Consider the following 23,677-nt stretch of genomic DNA (forward strand, 5'->3'; position numbering starts at 1 on the left):
CGTAACATTTTGGTTTCAAACTTACAATGAATGTTTTTAACAATCTAGAGATGTTAAATCTTAACGTACTGATCTTTAAATTCTTTATTAACGTTTCAGGATTAACACAATAACGGATATTTTCATGTGATGTTCGTGGTCTTATATGAATCTAATATCTCATTATGTAATATGACAATGTTTGCATGGCAAACAGATATTACTTTTACATGGCTAATAATGTCACGATTTGAATTCAGTCATAACATAGCCTGTAGTCTAAAAAGTTTCGAGACAGGGTTTATAAAAATATAGAGAAACGTTAAGATGATGGTTTTAATGTTTCAGATGGTCTGTGTAGTCTTCCTTCACATGACTGCAACATATAGGACATTCATAAAACCATGGTGAAACCGCCAAAAAAGTTCTCCTTTGGGATGTTATACGTCTTGCACGTCACATTGCCTTGAGTGTCGTTTATGTAGCCAAAGCAATGACTCTTCATGTGGGCTTCTGCACTTTGTCGTTTCGTGTTACGTTCGTGTTGATAACACGAGGTCTTGTTACCAATGAGGAGCTTTTCCAGAAAAGAATTATCCGAGTTTTGCATTTCAGTCAGGTCGCAGCAGGCGTCCACGAGTGTTTTCTTTGTTTGAGAGTCAAGATGTGCAGGACAAACTGTGCACATACTTTTCTCTTCTTCAAAACATTCTGTAGAGTGTCTTCATTTAGAGATAATACCCCACTGTTATTTGTGACAGAACAGCGTTTACACACTACGGTCACACATTCACTACTTAATACCGCCTGCATATATCTCTCTGGTCAAATGCAATGCCGTATTAAGTCACTGTGGTGGAGTGTAGCAAATGGAAAGAACATGGCCCTTGGTCTGCTTTAGGCCTCAAAGCTTAGGATACAAAAGAAAAAAGGAAATTGATATGCACATAAGAATAGCACTAGTAGCATCACTATGAGAATGCAAATGTTTGCATTAAATACACGCTGTAACGGTCGTAAGCGTTAGTTACCATTGAGACTGGACATGGTGAGCTGATATTAGTCGAGAATGCCTTTAAGGTGAGAAAGGCGCCATTATCAGCACCTGACTGAGTTTGAACGAGGTCGTGTAATAGGCCTACGAGAAGCTGGATGCTCCTTCTGCAATACTGTAGAAACACTTTGCAGGAACGTAGCGCTTCTAAATGACTATTGGCAGCGCTGGTCACGAGAAGATACCGACGCTAGAACTTCGGGCCTGGGGGCCACGTGGCACTACCGAGAGGGAAGCGCATGGTGTTTGGCGCATGACAACAGTAGTTCGAGCAGCTTTTGTGACCACAACGACGCAACGAACTGTTACAAAATGGCTACTTCAAGGACAGCTCCGACTCGGCGGCCTTTATTATACATTCCACTGACCGCAACCCATCGTCTCCTGCGACTTCCGTGATGTCAAGATAGAGCTCAATGGAGGGCGGAGTGAGTATCTGTTGTGTTTTCTGAACAAAGCTGGTTCTGTCTCGGTTCCAGTTATGGGATATGCCTGGCTGTCGTGGAGCCACTTTCTTCAGTGCGAATGTACAACAAATACGTCCGATGTTTGCAAAAACAGACATAATGTCTTATGGGATAACAGCAATCAGTGATTTTATCATGTTACTTTAAATCCGTCTTGATTGCAAACTTTTTTATTATTCATATGACCGGTTTAGGTTCATTCAGAACCATCTTCAGATCTGATATTTAAGTTACAGGAGTAACCCGTCCAATTCAGCAACTTTCACATGCTACGTCACATGACGTAGCATGTGAAAGTTGCTGAATTGGACGGGTTACTCCTGTAACTTAAATATCAGATCTGAAGATGGTTCTGAATGAACCGAAACCGGTCATATGAATAATAAAAAAGTTTGCAATCAAGACGGATTTAAAGTAACATGATAAACACGTCCGACCTCCTGTCGGAATTTCTAAGTAGGAAACAGGAGTATAATGGACAGGGACTGCGGCAGGTGGCGCCCGGTGGGAGTATGGATCGACCGTGAGGCGCACCGACATAGTCTGTGCAGCTGCGATAACGCAGTGCCCCGGATGGCGTAGTGGTTATCGAAACTGCCTAGTAAGCAAGAGATCCCGGGTGGAATCACGGTCCGGTTCACATTTTCGCCTGTCACCGCTGATTCCGCTTAATGTCCCGCTGCAGCAGATACCAGTCAACCCCCTTCAATTTACATACGAGGTGCGACAATAAAGTAATGAGATTGATGTGAAAAAAAATGTTGCTTACGGTTTTAGTCAAGTTTAGTGTTGTCTCCTTCAAAGTAGTTCCCTTCTGATTGCACACACTTTTTCCAGCGTTTCTGCCACTGATCGTTACATTTCTGGAACTCATCATCCTTAATATCCTCCAAGACCCTCGTCACAGCTTTTTGGACATTTTGTGTTTCATGAAAGTGGTGTCCCTTGACAGGCGTTTTGACTCTTGGAAATATAAAAAAGTCGCACGGAGTGATATCTTGTGAATAAGGTGGCTGTGGTAGTATTGAAATTTGTTTTGAGGTTAAAAATTGCTGACAGAGCAGTATGGGATGGCACATTATCGTGATGCAGAATCCAATTATCAGCAATGTTGGTCCGGAAACGAAGAACTCTTACACGATGTCTCTCTAAAATTTCTTTGTAGTAATATTGGTTAACTGTTTGTCCAGGAGGCACCCGCTCTTTATGAACAGTTCCCTTGGAATCAATGAAGCACACAAGCATGCATTTAACTTCTGACTTTGACATGCGAGCTTTTTTTGGTCTGGGTGATCCCTTTGAGCACCATTGCGAAATTCGGCGTTTTGTATGTGGATTATACTGAGAAAACCAACGTTCATCACCAGTGATAACACGGCTCAACCATTCTGGATTGATTTCCGTTTGCTGTAACAGATCGGCTGCCACAGTTTTCCGTGTTTATCGATGTTGTGACGTGAGATTTTTGCGGACCATTTTTGCACAAATCTTTCTCATACCTAGATCTTCAGTTATTATTAGACGAAGTGTTTCTCGATTGATGTTCAGTTCATCTGCAATCATTTTCACGGATACTCTTCGATCAGATCGTACGGGTCAGGCACCGTGGCCAAGTTGACATCTGTCCGTGAGGTTGATGGTCGTCCACTGTAGTCTTCTTCTGCCTTCACTAAACATTTTATGCCAACGAAAAACTTGAGCTCCTGACATAACGTCCTCTCCAAAAGCCTTCTGAAGCTCACCGTAAGTTTTCGTCGCGTTTTCACCCAGTTTAACGCAAAAAGAAATGGCATACCATTGCGCAATATCTTGCGGTTCCATTTCCGTGACGAGAGACACAAACACGTGTTAACTTATTACAGGATTTCAAAATATTTCCTTTCTGTAAGAGATGAACATGTGACCTGTAGCTTAAGAGCATTGAACCTAAGCCGTTACACTACAGAACTACTGACTAAACTCTTTTTCTCTCACGAGAAATTATTTTTGTCACATTTTCATAAACGAGGGTCCACCAGCGAGGATGGCTGCATGGTGTGAAACCTGGCACCACTGTACGAGTGGCTTCAAAAAGTCAGCCACACCCTAGGGTCTCAGGGGCAATTAAATATTTACTATTCGGAAGTAACTGAATTATAATGACAACATTTTTTATCAGATCAAACATCGATAAACGGCTTGTTCTAAAGTACCGTAATGAAAGTAAATACTCTTACACTGTAGAAAGAATGAACAACTGTAACAGTAGACCTAAAAATAAATACAATGTCCTTTAATGACTTTTTTGTTGGTAATCAATAGAATTCTGTTATATTTGATCGAGTTATCTCGATTAACTCGAACAACTTTAGGGAATTCCATTGTAACAATTAACGAAACATAATGTATGGTGTGAAGAGTAGTTTATGTTTCGAGTCATCAGTCTTCTGACTGGATAAGACTCTCCACGAATTCCTCTCCTGTGCCAACCAACTCATCTCAGAGTAGCCCCTTTGAAACGTACGTCCTTAATTGTTTGCTGGATGTATTCCAATCTCTGTCGTCCTCTGCAGTTTTCATTCTCTACAGCTCCCTCTAGTACCATGGAAGTTGTTCCCTGGTGTCTTAACAATGTCCCGTCATCCTGTCCCTTCTTCTTGTCAGTGTTTTCCATATATTCGTTTCCTCTCCGATTCTGCGCAGAACCTCCTCATTCCTTACCTTATCAGTCCATCTAATTTTCAACTATCATCTGTTGCATCACATCTCAAATGCTTCGATTCTCTTCCGTTACGGTTCTCCCAAAATGTATGTTTCACTACCATATAACGCTGTTGGTAGTGGTAATTTCCTAGGGGACCAAACTGCTGAGGTCATCGGTCCCTAGGCTTACACATTACGTAATTTAACTTAAACTAACGTACACTAAGGAAAACACACACACCCATGCCCAAGGGAGGATTCGAACCTCCGACGGTGGGAGCAACGCGAACCGTGGTAAGCGGCTACCCCGCGTGGCGTGGATCACTGTGCTGCAAACTTTCACTGTCAGAAATTTCTTCCTCAAATTAAGTCCTGATACCAGTAGGCTTCCCTTGGACAGAAACGCCCTTTCTGCCAGTGCTGGTCTGCTTTTTATGTCTTCCTTGCTCCATCTGTCAAGGGTTAGTTTGCTGCCTAGGTAGCAGAATTCCGTAACATCATCTAAATATTATTCACCAATCCTGATGTTAAGTTTCTCACTGTTGTCATTTCCGCTACTTCATATTACTTTCGTCTTTCTTTGATTTACTCTCAGTCCATATCCTTCATACTATTCATCAGGTTCTTTATTAATTCTTCACTTTCGCTGAGGATAGCAATGTCATCAGCGAATCATATAATTGACATTCCTTCTTCAATTTTAATTCGACTCTTGGACCATTCTTTTACTTCCATCATTGCTTCTTCGATTAAACAGTAGGGGCGAATGACTGCAGCCCGGTTCTTACAACCTTTTTAATCTGAGCCCTTCGTTCTTGCTCTTCCACTCTTTATTCTTCCCTCTTGGTTCTTTTACATGCAGTATATTACCCGTCTGTTGCTATAGCTTAGCCCTACCAATTTTAGTAATGAGCTAAAATTGTTACTGCTCATTTTAGATATGGAAACCACCATCTTTCCATTAGACAGTGGGTATAATACCATCTACATCCAACTTGCTACATTTTTTTTTACCCTATGCTCAGAGTTCCCAATGCACGAGGTTCATAGTATCTGCTAACTCTTGCTATGTGGCTAATCCAGAACCGATCGAATGCATATCTATTGCTTACACTTGTCAGTTCAAGCTGCCACCGTAGTTACTCCGCAGAATTTGCTTGTATGCTAGCAGCAGAATCAGTCTTGTGACATCTGGACAGACAATAACATAAATAAATAAAACTACGCTACTAGCCATTAAAACTGCTACACCAAGAAGAAATTCAGATAATAAACGGGTATTCATTGGACAAATATATTATACTAGAAATGATATGTGATTCCATTTTCACGCCATTTGGGTGCATAGATCCTGAGAAATCAGTACCCAGAACAACCACATCTGGACGTAATAACGGCCTTGATACGCCTGGACATTGAGTCAAACAGAGCTTCGATGGCGTGTATATGTTCAGATGCCCATGCAGCTTCAACACGATACCACAGTTCATCAAGAGTAGTTCAAAAATGGTTCAAATGGCTCTGAGCACTATGGGACTTAACATCTACGGTCATCAGTCCCCTAGAACTTAGAGCTACTTAAACCTAACAAACCTAATGACAGCACACAACACCCAGTCATCACGAGACAGAGAAAATCCCTGACGCCGCCGGGAATCGAACCCAGGAACCCGGGCGTGGGGAGCGAGAACGCTACCGCACGACTACGAGCTGCGGACATCAAGAGTAGTGACTGGCGTATTGTCACAAGCCAGTTGCTCGGCCACCATTGACAAGACGTTTTCAGTTGGTGAGAGATCTGAAGAATGTGCTGGCCAGGGCAGCAGTCGAACATTTTCTGTATCCAGAAACGCCCGTACAGAACCTGCAACATTCGGTCGTGCATTATCCTGCTGAAATGTAGGGTTTCGCAGGGATCGAATGAAGGGTAGAGTCAAGGGTCGTAACACATCTGAAATGTAACGTTCACGGTTCAAAGTGCCGTCAATGCGAACAAGAGGTGACCGAGACCTGTAACCAATGGCACCCCATACCATCACGCAGGATGATGACGAATGCACGCTTCCAATGTGCGTTCACCGCGATGTCGCTAAACACGGATGCGACCATCATGATGTTGTAAACAGAACCTGGATTCATCCGAAAAAATGACGTTTTGCCATTCGTGCACCAAGTTTCATAGTTGAGTACACCATCGCAGGCGCTCCTGTCTGTGATGAAAGTCAAGGGTAACCGCAGCCACGGTCTCCGAGCTGATAGTCCATGCTGCTGCGAACGTCGTCGAACTGTTCGTGCAGTTGGTTGTTGTCTTGCAACTCTGTTGACTCAGGGATCGAGATGTGGCTGCACGATCCGTTACAGCCATGCGGGTAAGATGTCTGTCATCTCGACTGCTAGTGATACAAGGCCGTTGGGATACAGCACGGCGTTCTGTATTACCCTCCTGAACCCACCGATTCCATATTCTGCTAACAGTCATTGGATCTCGACCAACGCGAGCAGCAATGTCACGATACAATAAACCGCAATCGCGATAGGCCACAATCCGACCTTTATCAAAGTCGGAAACGTGATGGCACGCGTTTCTCCTCCTTACACGAGGCATCACAACAACGTCTCACCAGGCAACGCCGGTCAGTTGCTGTTTGTGTATGAGAAATCGGTTGGAATCTTTCCTCATGTCAGCACGTTGTAGGTGTCGCCACCGGCGCCAGCTTTGTGTGAATGCACTGAAAAGCTAATCATTTGCATATCACAGCATCTTCTTGCTGTCGGTTAAATTTCGCGCCTGTAGCACGTCATCTTCGTGGTGTAGCAATTTTAATGGCCAGTAGTGTATTAGAGTATTAAGAAACTTGCTAAAATGTGGCTCGGGTGTCGTGTTTGATGTGGGATCTAATACTTCAAAATTCGCTATTTGGTCTGCCACATTACGAGATTCAGTTTACACTTTGCGACCAGGCATATCTGATAGCTCACCCACAAGAAAGTACCCAAAAATTATTCCTTCATACGCTTGTGTTACTTGTTGAAGTCTGTATGCAGATGTTCTCTGTAAATGGTTGTGGCAGTGTGACGTCTCTAAATGACGTTCGCGGTAAACAGCAGAGGCAGTGTGTGAGCGTGGGCTCCTCTGTTGCAGGACCAATGAGGCCTTGCGATGGGCCAGTCCCGGCTCTGGCTGCAGAGGTCGCTGCTGCTGCTGGTGGCCGCGCTGCTCGGCTGCCTGACGCCCGCCAAGCCAGAGGACGGCGCGACCACGAGAAAGGTGAGCCAGGTTACGTCACACCACTGTGCGCCCGCAACGCCACTCTGCACATTCCTAAAGCCGCGACAGTTACGACCTATGTTCTACGACGGTCACTCCAAAAGAAATGCACACTATTTTTGTAAAAATTGTGCATGTATGAAAATTTGCTACATCTACATTTATACCCTGCAAGCCACCCAACGGTATGTGGCGGAGGGCACTTTACGTGCCACTGTCATTACCTCCCTTTCCTGTTCCACTCGCGTATGGTTCGCGGGAACAACGACTGCCGGAAGGCCTCCGTGCGCGCTCGAATCTCATTAATTTTACATTCGTGATCTCCTCGGGAGGTATAAGTAGGGGGACGCAATATATTCGATACCTCATCCAGAAACGCACCCTCTCGAAACCTGGCGAGCAAGCTACACCGCGATGCAGAGCGCCTCTCTTGCAGAGTCTGCCACTTGAGTTTGCTAAACATCTCCGTAACGCTATCACGCTTACCAAATAACCCTGTGACGAAACGCGCCGCTCTTCTTTGAATCTCCTCTATCTCCTCTATGAACCCGACCTGGTACGGATCCCACACTGATGAGCAATACTCAAGTATAGGCCGAACGAGTGTTTTGTAAGCCACCTCCTTTGTTGATGGCCTACATTTTCTAAGGACTCTCCCAATGAATCTCAACCTGGCACCCACCTTACCAACAATTAATTTTATATGATCATTCCACTTCAAATCGTTCCATACGCATACTCCCAGATATTTTACAGAAGTAACTGCTACCAGTGTTTGTTCCGCTATCATATAATCATACAATAAAGGGTCCTTCTTTCTATGTATTCGCAATACATTACATTTGTCTATGTTAAGGGTCAATTGCCACTCCCTGCACCAAGTGCCTATCCTTTCCGCTTGTTTTCAACCTTACTTCAACCTGTTCCCGTGAGAGGCGCCGCCAGAGCATGTCTTCAATATGGCTGCTACAATTGACGTTCGTCAGAAGCAACGTGCTAACATAGAATTCCTGTGCTGTGAAAACCAGACTGTGGGAAACATCCACAAGAGGTTAAAAAAAAGTGTGTGGAGATACTGCTATCGATCGCAGTACAGTTAGTAGGTGGGCAAGCAGGTTACGTGATGAAAGCGGGCACGGCAATATTGAGGATTGTCCTTGCAGCGGCAGGCCTCGTACTGCACACACTCCACACAATGTGCAGAGAGTTAACGAATTGGTGACTGCTGACAGACGCATCACAGTGAACGAAGTGTCGCGCTACGTTGGGATAGGGGAAGTAAATGTTTGCAGAATACTGAAATTGTTGGCGTTAGAAAAGGTTTGTGTTACGTGGGTTCCCATGATGTTGACAGTGGCTCACAAAGAAACAAAAAAAACGGTATGCAGCGAACTTTTGGAACAGTCAGAGAATGCTGAGGTGAATTTTTCAACAGAAACGAAGAGGCAATCAATGGAGTGGCATCATGCAAATTCACACAAGAAAAAAATTCAAAACCACACCTTCTGCTGAAAAAGTTATGGCTACGGTGTTTCTCGATTCCGAAGGACTCTTGCTTGTGGACATCATGCCAAATGGAACAACCATCAATTCTGATGCATATGTGACGACACTGAGGAAACTTCAAGCTCGACTGAGTCGTTTTCGACCACATCGGAAAAAGCAGGATGTTTTGCTGTTGCACGACAATGCATGGCCACATGTCAGTCAAAAAAACCATGGAAGCGATCACAAAACTCGGATGGACAACACTGTAACACCCACCTTGGAGTCCTGACCTGGCTCCAAGTGACTGTCATCTCTTTGGGAAACTGAAAGACTCTCTTCGTGGAGCAAGGTTTGAAGATGATGACTCCCTTGTGCACGCTGCCAAACAATGGCTCCAACAGGTTGGTCCACAATTTTACCGTGCGGGTATACAGGTGCTGGTTCCAAGATGGCGTAAGGCAGTTGAGAGGGGTGGAAATTATGTGGAGAAATAAAAATATTGTTCCTAAAGGATGTATCTACACACTGTAAAACTTTCAAACATGTAAAATAAAAGATGGATTTAAAAAAAAAAAAAACAGTGTGCATTTCTTTTGGAGTGACCCTCGTAGTTCAAACTGTGCTGTATTATTTCCTGAATATCCCCTCAAGATTCACTTACGTAATGTATTCACGACGTATGATGCTGATTTACACGTCCTGCAAAAAAGAAATGTGGAGCACCCTGTAGGCGAGTGGAAACGAAACGAAACATCACCAGTTGAGACGATATGTTATTTCGACGATTACAAGTAACTTAGCAACATGAGTCCACTTTCAGTATGACGCAGCACCGTCTCTCACCTGGATACTGATTCAGTTGGAAAGGTTCTTTGCTATTCCCAGGAAAGGTGACCCACCACTCATATAACTAGTCTTGGATACTGGCACTGAGATGGAGTTCACGTCAGAGCTGTTTCCACGTATGTTCTATTGCGAACAGATCTGCTGATCTTACTGATCAGCGGTGTAGCTCAACATCATGCAGACAGTTCATAGCTACATACACCATGTGTCGATGTGCATCATTCTTTTGAAAAATCGCACCTCAGCACTGTCACATGAAAGGGAACACAGTAGAATGTGGGATATCAATGACGTAGCATTGTGCAGTAAGAATTCCCTCAAATCCTATCAGCTGTGACCTAAGGTCATACTCAGTGGCTCATCACGCCAAAATACTAAGGGTGACACCGTGACCATGAGAGAAAGATAGAATAATCGATGAAAGGATACGTTATACGAGTTGGGGCATGGAGTGTCATAATCTTGAACGTGGTAGGGACGCCACAAAATCTGCAAAGTGAAATGCAAAGGCTCAATATAGATACAGTTGGAGTGAGCGAAGTGAAACGGAAAGAAGATGAGATGAGTATAGGGTAATATCAGAAGCACCAGGAAATGGTATAACGGAAGTAGGATTCGTTATGAATACGAGGCTAGGGCAGAGAGTGTGTTACTGTGAACAGTTCAGTGATAGGGTTGTTCGTAGTAGAATCTACAGCAAACCAACACCGACAACGATAGTTCAGATATACATGCCAACGTCGCAAGCTGAAGGTGAAGAGATAGAGAATTTATATGAGGATATTGAAGGGTAATACAGTACGTAAAGGGAGATGAAAGTTAATAGTCATAGCGGACTGGAATGCAGTTGTAGGGGAAAGAGTAGAAAAAAAGTTTCAGGACACTATCCGCGTGGGACAAGGAATGAGAGAGGAAAAGGCTAGTTGAGTTCTGTAACAAATTTCAGCTAGTAATATAGAATTTTATATCTTATTCCCTCTTCAGTTCAATTAAATATTCAAGGATATCTATTACGCTTCGTCTTTTTACCTATTTTATCACCTGTTGCCTTCACTATTTCATCTCTCAAAACTACTCATTCATTCTACAGCACGCCCTTTCCCGTTTAATCACACGTTGCCTAATGCAACCTCTGAAACTCTCAATAATCTCTCGTTCTTTCAACTTATATAAGTCCCACATCCTAAATATTTTACCATTTTGCATTTTCTTAAGTTCTAATTTACTGTTCTTGAACGGGGTACACACATGAATTTGCGGAGAGTGGAGTGAACTGGTGGTATACTCAAAGCCAAAAGAATGTATAACACTTTATTGACGCTCAGTAGCCAAACATGTGAAAACAACACTAGCCGAACAGTCACACTGTGTTCTACCAAGGTATCTGACAGCCATATTTTGAATTAGTATTTCATAAACATCCCTTTTAAAAAGCTTTTAAAAATAGCACTTTGTAATGCTTGAGTGCTCTGACCGCCAAAATTTTTATGAAATTCAAGGCACTTTAACAATTTTTCACAAATACAAATATGAAGCATTCGCCAGTCAGTGTAAAGTATTAATATATATTCATAATGTCCGTTAATACCTTGCGTGCTCGTATCTCCCAAGCCATTGGAAAGACAAAAAAATGTTAATCTTTTAAAATTAAAAGAATATTTAAACTTACAGACCATAATTTGAGGAAAATTAGTCAAACAAGATAAGCTTCATCAAAAACAAACCCTAGTTACTGTTTGATGGTTGTTTCACAGTGAACCACTGTCACTGTAGAATGACGTACATGGCTTCTTACATTTTTCTTTTGTATGTCCCACGACTGGGACGAAAATATAATTACTTACAGTTATTCACTTCTGTCACAGGTAGTTCGCAAAATTACTCATGCCGTCTTGGCCTGGCCTCGACATGGACAAGGTACCTCTAGAAATGTACCACAAGATACAAGTCAGTTCACTGCATCGCAAAGTGTCGTCGGACTGAAATTTGTGTAAATGAAAACACATGTAGCTTGGAAAGCCTTTTATAGGTGTCCTTACATCAATGGATTTTCTCAGTACAGAATCCTGTTATCCCGTCACACTTCTAACACAGACATATTCGTATTTTCTTTTAGTCAAAAGTCTTCTGACTGGTTTGACACGGCCCACTACTATTTACCCTACCATTCCAACCTTTTCATCTATCACAGTAGCACTTGCAACCTACGTCCTCAATTAATTGCTGGTGTTTTCCTCTACCGTTTTTACCTTCTACAGCTCCCTCCAGTACCATGGAAGTTATTCTCTGATGTCTTAGCAGATGCCATGTCATTCGGTCCCTTCTTCTTGCTGGTGTTTCCCGTATATTCCTTTCCTTGCTGATTCTCCGTAGAACTTCCTCGTTCCTTACCTTATCACTCCACCCAAATTTCAGCATTCTTCAGTAACACCACATCTCAAATGCTTCGACTCTTTTCTTTCCTGGTTTTCCCACAGTACATGTTTCACTACCATATAATGCTATGCTCCAAACATATGTTCTGAGAAATATCTTCCTCAAATTAAGATCTATGTTTGATACTAGTAGACTTCTCTTGGTCAGGAAAGCGCTTTTTGCCAGTGGTCTTGAAAGGAGTGTATAAGATGAACATCAACAAAAGCAAAACGAGGATAATGGAATGTAGTCGAATTAAGTTGGGTGATGCTGAGGGAATTAGATTAGGAAATGAGACACTTAAAGTAGTATATGAGTTTTGCTATTTGGGGAGCAAAATAACTGATGATGGTCGAAGTAGAGAGGATATAAAATGTAGACTGGCAATTGCAAGGAAAGCGTTTCTGAAGAAGAAAAATTTTTTAACATCGAGTATAGATTTAAGTCTCAGGAAGTCGTTTCTGGAAGTATTTGTATGGAGTGTAGCCATGTATGGAAGTGAAACGTGGACGATAAATAGCTTAGACAAAAGGAGAATAGAAGCTTTCGAAATGTGGTGCTACAGAAGAATGCTGAAGATTAGAGGGGTTAATCACATAACTAATGAGGAGGTATTGAATAGAATTGGGGAGAAGAGGAGCTTGTAGCACAACTTGACTAGAAGAAGGGATCGGTTGATAGGACATGTTCTGAGACATCGAGGGATCACCAATTTAGTATCGGAGAGCAGAATGGGGGGTAAAAATCGTAGAGGGAGACCAAGAGATGAATACACTAAGCAGATTCAGAAGGATGTAGGCTGCAGTAGGTACTGGCAGATGAAGAAGCTTGCACAGGATAGAGTAGCATCGAGAGCTGCATGAAACCAGTCTCAGGACTGAAGACCACAACAACAACAGTCTGCTTTTGATGTGCTCCTTGCTCAAAACGTCATGGGTTATTTTGCAGCTAGGTAGCATATTTCCTTAACTCCATCTACTTCGTGATCGCCATCCCTGATATTACGTTTCTCAAAAGTTCAAATGGCTCTGAGTACTATGGGACTTAACATCGGAGGTCGTCAGTCCCCTAGAATTAGAACTACTTAAACATAACTAACCTAAGCACATCACACACAACCATGCCCGAGGCAGGATTCGAACCTGCCACCGTAGCGGTCGCGCAGTTCTAGACTGAAGCGCCTAGAACCGCTCGGCCACAACGGCCGGCTTAAGTTTCTCGCTGTTCTCATTTCTACTACTTCGTATTACAATCGTCTTCCTTAGATTTACTGCCTCAGTCCATATTCTGTACTCAATAGACGGTTCGTTCCATTCCGCAGATCCTGTAATTTTTCTTCATTTCCAGTGAGGACAGTAATGTCATCAGTGATTCTTATCATTAATATCCTTTCACCTTGAATTTCAATTGCGCTCTTGATCGTCTCTTTTACTTCCGACATTTCTTCTTTGATGTATGGATTCGACAGTAGGGATGGAAGACGACATCCTAGTCTCACACCCTTTTTAATCCAAGCACTTCGTTTTTCGCCTCCTACTTTTATTGTTCTGTCTTCTTTCTCCTACCTATTGTGTATTATATTAGCTTGAGATTTTTATCGTCTTGCACCATTTTACATTGTCGACCGCTTTTCTCCGTCGACATACCATGTGAACGTATCATGATGTGTCTTCAGTCTCGCTTCCTTTATCAATCGCAAAGTCAGAATTGCCTCTCTGGTTTCTTTACCTTTCCTAAAGACAAACTGATGGTCATCTGACAGATCCTCAATTTTATTTTCAAGTCTTCTGTATGTTATTCACGTCAGTAACTTTTATGGAACAGCTGTTACGCTGATTGTGCGATATCTGCTCTCTCCTCTGCATTTGAATGTGTAATTCCCATTGCACTCTTAGTGCTAGCACCCTTGATTTTAAGGATCTTTTGACTGTTTCTATATGCTAAGTCGGTCCTTGCGACAGTTATTTCTTTTCCTATTTCTTCACATTTCTCCAGTAGGCATTTCGCCTTAGCTTCCCCGCACAACCTGTTCATTTCATTTCTGAGTGGCTCGTATTTCTGTATTCTGAACTTCCCTGAACGCTTTTGTAGTTCCTTATTTCATCGATCAACTGAATTATTTCTTGTGTTACCCATGCTTTCTTTGCAATTATCTTCTTTGTATCTATGTTTTTCTTTCCTGCTTCTGTGATTATTCTTTTTAGAGATGTCCATTCCTCTTCAGCTGAACTGCCTATCGATCTATTGCTTACTGCTGTATCTACACCCTCATAGAGCTTCAAGCTTTTCTTCTTATTGCATAACCCACTTCTTCGAGCATTGATTCGTCCTGACAAATCTCTTAAACTTCAGCCAACTCTTCATCATTATTAAACTGTGATCTGAGTCTGTATATGCTCCTGGGTCCTCCTAACAATCCAGTATCTGATTTCGGAATCTCTGCCTAACCATGATGTAATCTGACTGATATACTCCCGAATTTTCAGGCCTTTTCCAAGTGAACCTCCTGCTCCTGTGATTCTTGAACAGAGTATTCACTATTACTAGCTGAAATTAACTGCAGAACGCAATTAGTCTTCCTCGTCTTTCATTCGTAGTACCAAACCCATATTCTCCCATAACTATTTCTTTTCTTTTCTCGTGGTCACCTACTCCTTGCTAGTCCCTTTCAGGAGATCCGAATCGGTGTCTATTTCGAAATCTTTTGCCAATGGAGAGGTCAGGGAAGCTTTCTCGTTACAGATCACATGTCCTGTGGATACACGATAAGTGTCTTTAATGCAGTAGTTTCCATTGGCTTCTGCATCCTCATGCCGCTGGTATTGCTGGTTCTTTCTTGTTTAGGGGCAGTTTTCCATCCGGAGAGCAAGAGTGTGCCCTGAAACTCCGTCCGCTTCTTCACCCTGTTTGACAAGGCAGTTGGCTGAATGAGGACGTCTTCTTATCCCGGAAGTTGTCGGCCACTTCGTCCATTGTCTTTAGCGAGACTTAAACCCGGAACCTCATGCTACATATGACACAAAGCCTCAATAATTCCAAGGTTGGCTTATCGGATATCTGTCCATTGTAATCGACAACCATTTCCTGTTTTCTTCATCACACTTGCGACTCCCGATCGACGTGTCTTCCTTGACACTCCAAGGTACCGGTGCCCGCAGAGACTCCAAACACTGTCTCGTCTGGTCCACCTCGCCTGCACGTCCACTCCACAATCATCTCTTGTCGCGCAGACAGCGGTACTCGCAGTCGTTGACCAGAGGCTGCTGTCCAGCCAACCTGATTGACCTCTCTCTCCTGCCCCCCCCCCCCTTACCCCCAACCGATAACAGTACATCCCGCACTCTACAGTGATTGTTTGTGGGAGAATGACAAAAAAAATGGTTCAAATAGCTCTGAGGTCAATAGTCCCCTAGAACTACTTAAACCTAACTAACCTAAGGATCTCACACACATCCATACCCGAGGCAGGATTCGAACCTGCGACTGTACCGGTAGTGCGGTTCCAGACTGAAGCGCCTAGAATCGCTCGGCCACACCGGCTGGCGGAGATTGACACCGGAGACGCGTCAGATATGATAAAAAACAATCGACCATATAATATGGTTTTTTTCATAAGCAATAAATTATGGTTAGATTCCACATCTGTCTGTCATTTTAAAATTTGGTTTCGATATCTCTGTCTATGTACATCTACATCTACATGATTACTCTGCTATTCACAATAAAGTACCTGGCAGAGGGTTCAATGAACCACCTTCAAGCTGACTCTCAACCGTTCCACTCTTGAACGGCGCGCGGGAAAAACTAGCACTCTGTCATACCATTATTTGATCTGACAGCTTCCAGTGGCTCCAGGTCTCATTTACGTGGATGGCTTTCTTACATGATTATTAAGACAAGCGTTAGAAATGATTGCCGGCTGGTGTGGCCGTGCGGTTCTAGGCGCTTCTGTCTGGAACCGTGTGACCGCTACGGTCGCAGGTTCGAATCCTACCTCGGGCATGGATGTGTGTGTCCTTAGGTTTAATTAGTTCTAAGTTCTAGGCGACTGATGACCTCAGAAGTTAAGTCACATAGTGCTCAGAGCCATTTGAACCATTAGAAATGATTACATACGCTCCACGCCAAATTCTGCAATGCGGATTCCTCTTCCCTTCCATTCCCCCAGTACATATTCTCCTTGTATTTGTCCTTCTGTTTCTTTACCTACAAACGGGTTTCACTCCCACATCACAGTTAATCATCTGACTGTCTTAGCCATCTAAATAATTTCCCTCGTCTCATCATAGATTCTTTCAATCTCTTCATCGCCAGTGGAGTTAGTAGGCGTATATACTAGTACTACTGTAGTGGATATTCGCTTCGAGCCTATCTTGGCAACCATAATGCGCTAACTATGCTGATGATAGTAGCATAACCACATTCCTGTTTCGTTATCCATTATCAGTCCCACCACTCTCCTCCGTTACCCCTATTGCATTTTGTATTTATAACCCTGTAATCACCAAATCGCAAGTCCTGTTCTTCCTGCCACCGCACATCACTAATTCCCACTACATCCAACATTAACGTATCGATTTTTCTTTTGAAATTCTCTAACGACCCCAGCTAGTTAGGGGATCTACTCGTAACATAGCACGCTCCGGCCTGTAGAATGTCAGTTTTCCTTTTCCTGAGTGGTCATCAACCGGAGATCTCAATGGTGCGCTATTTTATCGCTGGAATGTTTTACCCAATCGGCTGACATTATCATTAAACACATAGAAGTGCAGCATGTTCTCGGAAAAAATAGCGGCTGTAGTTTCCCCTTGCTTTCAGCCGTTTGCATTACAGCACCGCAATGGCTAACCTTAGAAGGAATCATCTAGGTTGTTGTCCCTGCAACCACTGAAAAGATTGCTGACCCTCTTCAAAGACCTCATGTTTTGCCTGTCCAGTAATACCTATCCACTGTGGTTGCACCTACCTTTCTCATGGAGCAACTGAAGACATCTCACCTCGGAAAGGCCCATGGTTCATGGACAGAATGACCTCCTCCTCGCCAACCTGTACAGACTCCGAAAGCATCGATCATGTGAAAGACATCTCTCACTTATGTGGAAGCCTTCAACCAAGGCACTCGGGTGGATGCAGTGTTCACGAATTCTGAAAGTCATTTGGCTCAGTGTCACGTCCAAGCTTATTATTAAAAGTTGATCGCATCGAGAAACAAGCTAAATTTGTGACTGGTCTACGATTTTTTGACGATGAGGAGGCAGCAACTTATCCTGGATGGGAATCATCGATAAATGTAAAAAAAATCAGGTGTACTACAGCGACATGTTTTGGGACACTTACTGTTATGTTTTATGTAAATGATCCTTCAGACACTATTACAATTGTAACCTCAGGCTTTTTGTAGCTGGTGCAGTTATCTACAACTGTGACGTACTGTCTGAAAGAAGCTGGACAAATATTCAGTCAGAATTTGGTAACATTTAAAAGGGCTGCAAAGACTAGATACTTTAGCAGTTATGTATTTAGCTCCAAGATTCACACCTCAGAGCAGTTGAGACTGCAGCATTAAGCAGATGACGCAATAAGTACCAGTAGCATATGGTATGACGGTACCCCTTTCGTTGGAACGACCGTCCGAATTGTAGTCCATCACTGTGCTTGGCTGCTGTGTTCGGAGGCAGCGCACTAAAACAATAATTTTCAACCACTAATATTATAAAAACTATGCATTACATTTTCTTGACATTCAAATACAGTTACCCCTAAATAGCAGGCAATCGCACACTTATTTCAAAAGTGATAATAATGAGCAAAACCCATTTTGCATTTTGCATCTTTGAACCAAGTATTTGTTTCAAAGATGAAAATGCCAAAATGGTATTAAATAACAAAGAAAATTTTGGAATTTTAGCAAAATTTTTTGAAAAGCTGCTAAACTGTCCAAGTCCAACAAATAAATTAGAATTTTCAGTGACACCTCAAAATCTAGAGGAAGATTTCCCACCAACAGAGTTAGAAATACATGGAGCCATCAGAACACTCAAAAGCAATAAAACAAATGGTGAAGACTCCATTACAGCAGAATTATTGAGGTGGTCAGAACCAAAAATCATAAAGGACCTACAACTGCTTCTTGAGGACATTTCGAAAACTGAAAAGATTCCAATTGAATGGAAAACAGCATTAATCCACCCGCTACGTAAAAGGGAGACAAATAAAATGTCAATAATTACAGAGGAGTGTAACTTCTGCCAGGCATACAAAATATTATCAAACATTCTCCTGAACAGAGTGGTAGATACATTAGACAAACAATGGGAGAATATCAGGGTGGTTTAAGAAAGGGAAGATCATGTGCAGAACAAATTTTTAAATTAAAGTCAATAACTCGCCATAGAATGTTAACTAGCAAACCAATAATAGCGTTATTTGTTGATTTCAAGAAAGCATTTGATTGTATACACAGAGAAACAATAGATAAGGTCATTAGAGAATTTGGCGTTACATCAAAATTGGCAAATATAAATTCGTGAAACACTAACTTGTATAATATCTAAAGTCAAATTTATGGCAGAAGTATCTCCGCCGTTTGAAATAAGAACTGGTGTTAGACAAGGTGATGGTTTATCACCTTTACTGTTTAATTGTGTTCTAGAAAAAATAGTAAGTATCTGGAATTCGGAGCTAAAAAATCTCAAAATTGAACCAATAACTCTGGGAAGGAAAACAAATGCAATGAAGGTAAACTGCTTGGCTTTTGCGGATGATTCTGCTATACTTTCAGAAAACCTGACAGAAGTAGTTATCCAACTAAACCTTTTGGAGAAAATAGCAAACAGAACTGGTCTCAAAATTTCAGCTGAAAAAACGAAATTCATGACAAACATAAAAAATGTGCGAAAAATCATAGAAACACAAGTAGGTAAAATAGAACGAGTAAATAAATTTAAATATCTTGGAGAGACTATAAAACAGAATCGACTAGAATAATCTGCAATAGATGTACGAATTAACAAAATGGAAAGAGCATATGGTTTGACCAAAAATATTTACTAGAAGAAATGTGTATCTAGAAAAACAAAACTAAGACACTACACCACAGTGGTATGACCAGAATGTTTATATGGATCTGAATGCCTAACGATGAACTATAAGATGGACAGACTAGAGGTACTGGAAAGAAGGATTATTAGAAAAAAATGCGTGCAATAAAAACTGCATATGGTTGGAAAATAAGAAGTAATGATGAGTCCTACAAAAATATAGAGAAAATATCTGAAGTAATGGCCAAACGAAGATTAACCTTTCTCTGACACCTTTACCGAATGGATGGAAATGGACTATCAAAACAAATACTCCTATATTTCTGGAGGAAGAAATCGATAATAGTATGGATTATAGATGTAAGGAAAGATCTAGAAAGAAACAACATCAAAAAATCAGAAATAGCAGAAAGAAACCGTTTCAAAATTAAATACTGGATTTGGAAGGCTTTCCAAGCAGAACAAATTAAAAATCGGGAGCAACATGGACAAAAGAAGGGAAGAGACTTCATGGGGAGAAAATGAGAGAATACTGGAAAAATAGGAATCAACAACAAAGGAATAAGAGGAACTGAAGTTGTTAACGTGATTCTACACTCCTGGAAATGGAAAAAAGAACACATTGACACCGGTGTGTCAGACCCACCATACTTGCTCCGGACACTGCGAGAGGGCTGTACAAGCAATGATCACACGCACGGCACGGCGGACACACCAGGAACCGCGGTGTTGGCCGTCGAATAGCGCTAGCTGCGCAGCATTTGTGCACCGCCGCCGTCAGTGTCAGCCAGTTTGCCGTGGCATACGAAGCTCCATCGCAGTCTTTAACACTGGTAGCATGCCGCGACAGCGTGGACGTGAACAGTATGTGCAGTTGACGGACTTTGAGCGAGGGCGTATAGTGGGCATGCGGGAGGCCGGGTGGACGTACCGCCGAATTGCTCAACATGTGGGACGTGAGGTCTCCACAGTACATCGATGTTATCGCCAGTGGTCGGCGGAAGGTGCACGTGCCCGTCGACCTGGGACCGGACCGCAGCGACGCACGGATGCACGCCAAGACCGTAGGATCCTACGCAGTGCCGTAGGGGACGCACCGCCACTTCCCAGCAAATTAGGGACACTGTTGCTCCTGGGGTATCGGCGAGGACCATTCGCAACCGTCTCCATGAAGCTGGGCTACGGTCCCGCACACCGTTAGGCCGTCTTCTGCTCACGCCCCAACATCGTGCAGCCCGCCTCCAGTGGTGTCGCGACAGGCGTGAATGGAGGGACGAAATGAGACGTGTCGTCTTCAGCGATGAAAGTCGCTTCTGCCTTGGTGCCAATGATGGTCGTATGCGTGTTTGGCGCCGTGCAGGTGAGCGCCACAATCAGGACTGCATACGACCGAGGCACACAGGGCCAACACCCGGCATCATGGTGTGGGGAGCGATCTCCTACACTGGCCGTACACCACTGGTGATCGTCGAGGGGACACTGAATAGTCCACGGTACATCCAAACCGTCATCGAACCCATCGTTCTACCATTCCTAGACCGGCAAGGGAACTTGCTGTTCCAACAGGACAATGCACGTCCGCATGTATCCTGTGCCACCCAACGTGCTCTAGAAGGTGTAAGTCAACTACCCTGGCCAGCAAGAACTCCGGATCTGTCCCCCATTGAGCATGTTTGGGACTGGATGAAGCGTCGTCTCACGCGGTCTGCACGTCCAGCACGAACGCTGGTCCAACTGAGGCGCCAGGTGGAAATGGCATGGCAAGCCGTTCCACAGGACTACATCCAGCATCTCTACGATCGTCTCCATGGGAGAATAGCAGCCTGCATTGCTGCGAAAGGTGGATATACACTGTACTAGTGCCGACATCGTGCATGTTCTGTTGCCTGTGTCTATGTGCCTGTGGTTCTGTCAGTGTGATCATGTGATGTATCTGACCCCAGGAATGTGTCAATAAAGTTTCCCCTTCCTGGGACAATGAATTCACGGTGTTCTTATTTCAATTTCCAGGAGTGTAGTTGGTCAGTACGATTGTAAAAAAAAAGAAAAAGAAAAAACACTAAGAACAGAATTTTAAAAAAAAAGCCAGGCAGTGGACTTACGGTATCTTTAGGTTCCGTCTAAACTGCGCTCCCCAGCTGATTGTTTTGCATTGCCTAATCATCCCGAAACGAGCAGTCGTGAAACACAGACGCGTTGTATGGTGTATTCTGTTGTATTGCAGTTCCGTAAAGAAATATTAATTCTACAACAGTCAAAATAATAAGTAAATGTGTGATCAGTTAGCTGTATTTAGTGAGAGACTTTTTGAAATTATTGTTGACGTGTGAATTGTTAAAAAGGTGGTAGATAAAGCAGCATCCTAGAAGAGAGAAACAGTCATTTCATAGAGGCAGGATTACATGCATTTGCATGTAGCATATGCATTTGCATATTTGGCTCCTTTCACCAATTATTACATATTCTAACTAAATACTAGTAACGCTGCATATTTTCGCTCTATGTTTACAGAATTTTAAAGATTTAGACAGGTGGTCTCTAGCTCGGTTTAGTTAAATGTCTCACAGATTGACCGCGACCTAGAACTGCGAGCAATCGCTAACCGAAAGACCACTGCCCAGCGAAGTCATTACAGAAGAGGAACAGGAACGGGTAGTCAGTAATCCTGCACCCGCGCCCCCGGTTAATCCCCTTCGCTGTCGTACCGTATGCGTCGGCAACAATTAAATTAAACTACGCTAGCTTTTAGTCACACGTCCGTCGTTTCAGTTCAGCTTTCTATTTACTTGTACACAATCGACCATGTTTACGACGTTTAGTGTGAAAGGGGTTGTGCTCCATGCCCCCCTCCCCCGTCCAAATAAAAGAAACGTAGTTTCCTGGAAACCTGATGATCCTGGAACATTTACATATGACGGAGCTGTTTTATATTGTCGAGTTTGTGAGAAACACGTTTCGTGCAAAAAAAAAAGTTCTAGATAGACCAGCATATCAAGATAAGTATTCACATCGCAGGAATGCAGAAGAAAGGACCACGACAACAACTTCTGACAACAGCAATTTGCAGTAGAATGGATTGCTTCAAAGGCAACCAGAAATGTCGGTTTAACATGGATCTATGGGAAGCATTCTTTGCAAGCAATATGCCTTTTCAAAGACTTACAAATCCTATCCTTAAATTCATCCAGCGCAAATATTGCTTAAATAAAAATATAGCAGATGAATCGACGTTGCGTAAAAATTATGTACCGATAATTTACGTAAAAGTTCTGAAAGAAATACGCAATGCACTCAACGACAGCATAATCCCGGATTTCAGTTGACGAAAGTGCAGACACTTGTGGCCGTTATATTGTAAAATTAATTGTTGGTGCTTTAAAGGAAGAGCCTTCTTCTTCCTTTTTAGCAGCTTGCAAAGACTTGAGAAAGTAAATCATTCTACGATCGCTAGATTTGTGAATGAGGGTACTAGAAAAATAATTCCAGTATCTTCTGCAGATGAGAGGATGTTTGTTTTTTACATATATATATACCGAGTATTTTATCCCAATTTGATTCATGTGACGTGTTTCGCTCATAGAGTACATCGCCTTGCTGAAGAAGTACGTTCCATGTTTAAGAATGTAATTAAACTGATTTCATTCAAAAATAAAGTTTTTCTAAAGGCTCCTGCTTGCTTCAAGCCTTACAGAGAAAAATTACCACATGTGCCTTTACCTACAGAACCAGTGGAAACTTGTTCGCGTACATTGGTCGAAGCTGTGTTGTTTTACAATGAATATTTCGAGGCCATTACAGGGATAGTTAACGACTTCGATAGTGCAGAGGCTTTGGCAGTTTGGCAGTGCAAGGAAGCTTTCAATGATTCCGGTATTAAAAAAGACATTGCTGCGATTAGCACTCATTTTTCCCATAGATCTGCAAGTATTACAAAGCATCAAACTCAAGGTTAGGCGATGAATGAATCTATTCATTAGAGAAAAAAATTATTCTAGTGAACTCCTCATTGCCGGAGATACTCTCAAGAAAACTTAAGGAAAAGTTTGAAAACAGTAAATAATAAGCCAGGCTTTGAATCCTTGTGCCAAATTGATCGTTTTATTAATGGGACAGGTGAACTTTTACTATAAGTGCCAACATAGCACCTAAATTCAAATAATGTCCAGTTACCTTAGCTGATGTAGAACGGTCGTTTTCTGCTTATAAAAATGTTTTGAATGATGAAAGACACAACCTTACTACCGAACATTTGAAACAGTACTTCGTCGTTTACAAGAGTAGAAAATTGTAAAATAAGTTGTAAATGATGCTTCGGTCCAAAACTATTAATTAAATGATAATGCTGTTCAAAAAATTCGTGAATTTATGTTGTTTTTTAAATAAAATATTACTGAGTTTTGATCGTGCTCCTCTGCGAGCGATATATCTCGAAGTTGGT

At 42.5% G+C, this 23,677-nt stretch overlaps 1 protein-coding gene across 1 annotated transcript in view; it reads left to right on the top strand.

The window, feature by feature from the left end:
* Nucleotides 1–7,342: 7,342 nt before the first annotated feature.
* LOC124775981 (probable G-protein coupled receptor CG31760) overlaps nucleotides 7,343–23,677 on the top strand; it is a 440,811-nt gene continuing 424,476 nt past the window's right edge. The window contains exon 1 of the mRNA XM_047250822.1: nucleotides 7,343–7,450. Coding sequence (XP_047106778.1) covers nucleotides 7,343–7,450 — 108 coding nt within the window. The remainder of the gene's footprint in view (nucleotides 7,451–23,677) is intronic.

The sequence above is a fragment of the Schistocerca piceifrons genome, chromosome 2, assembly GCF_021461385.2.
Source record: "Schistocerca piceifrons isolate TAMUIC-IGC-003096 chromosome 2, iqSchPice1.1, whole genome shotgun sequence".
In the NCBI taxonomy this organism is placed as follows: domain Eukaryota; kingdom Metazoa; phylum Arthropoda; class Insecta; order Orthoptera; family Acrididae; genus Schistocerca; species Schistocerca piceifrons.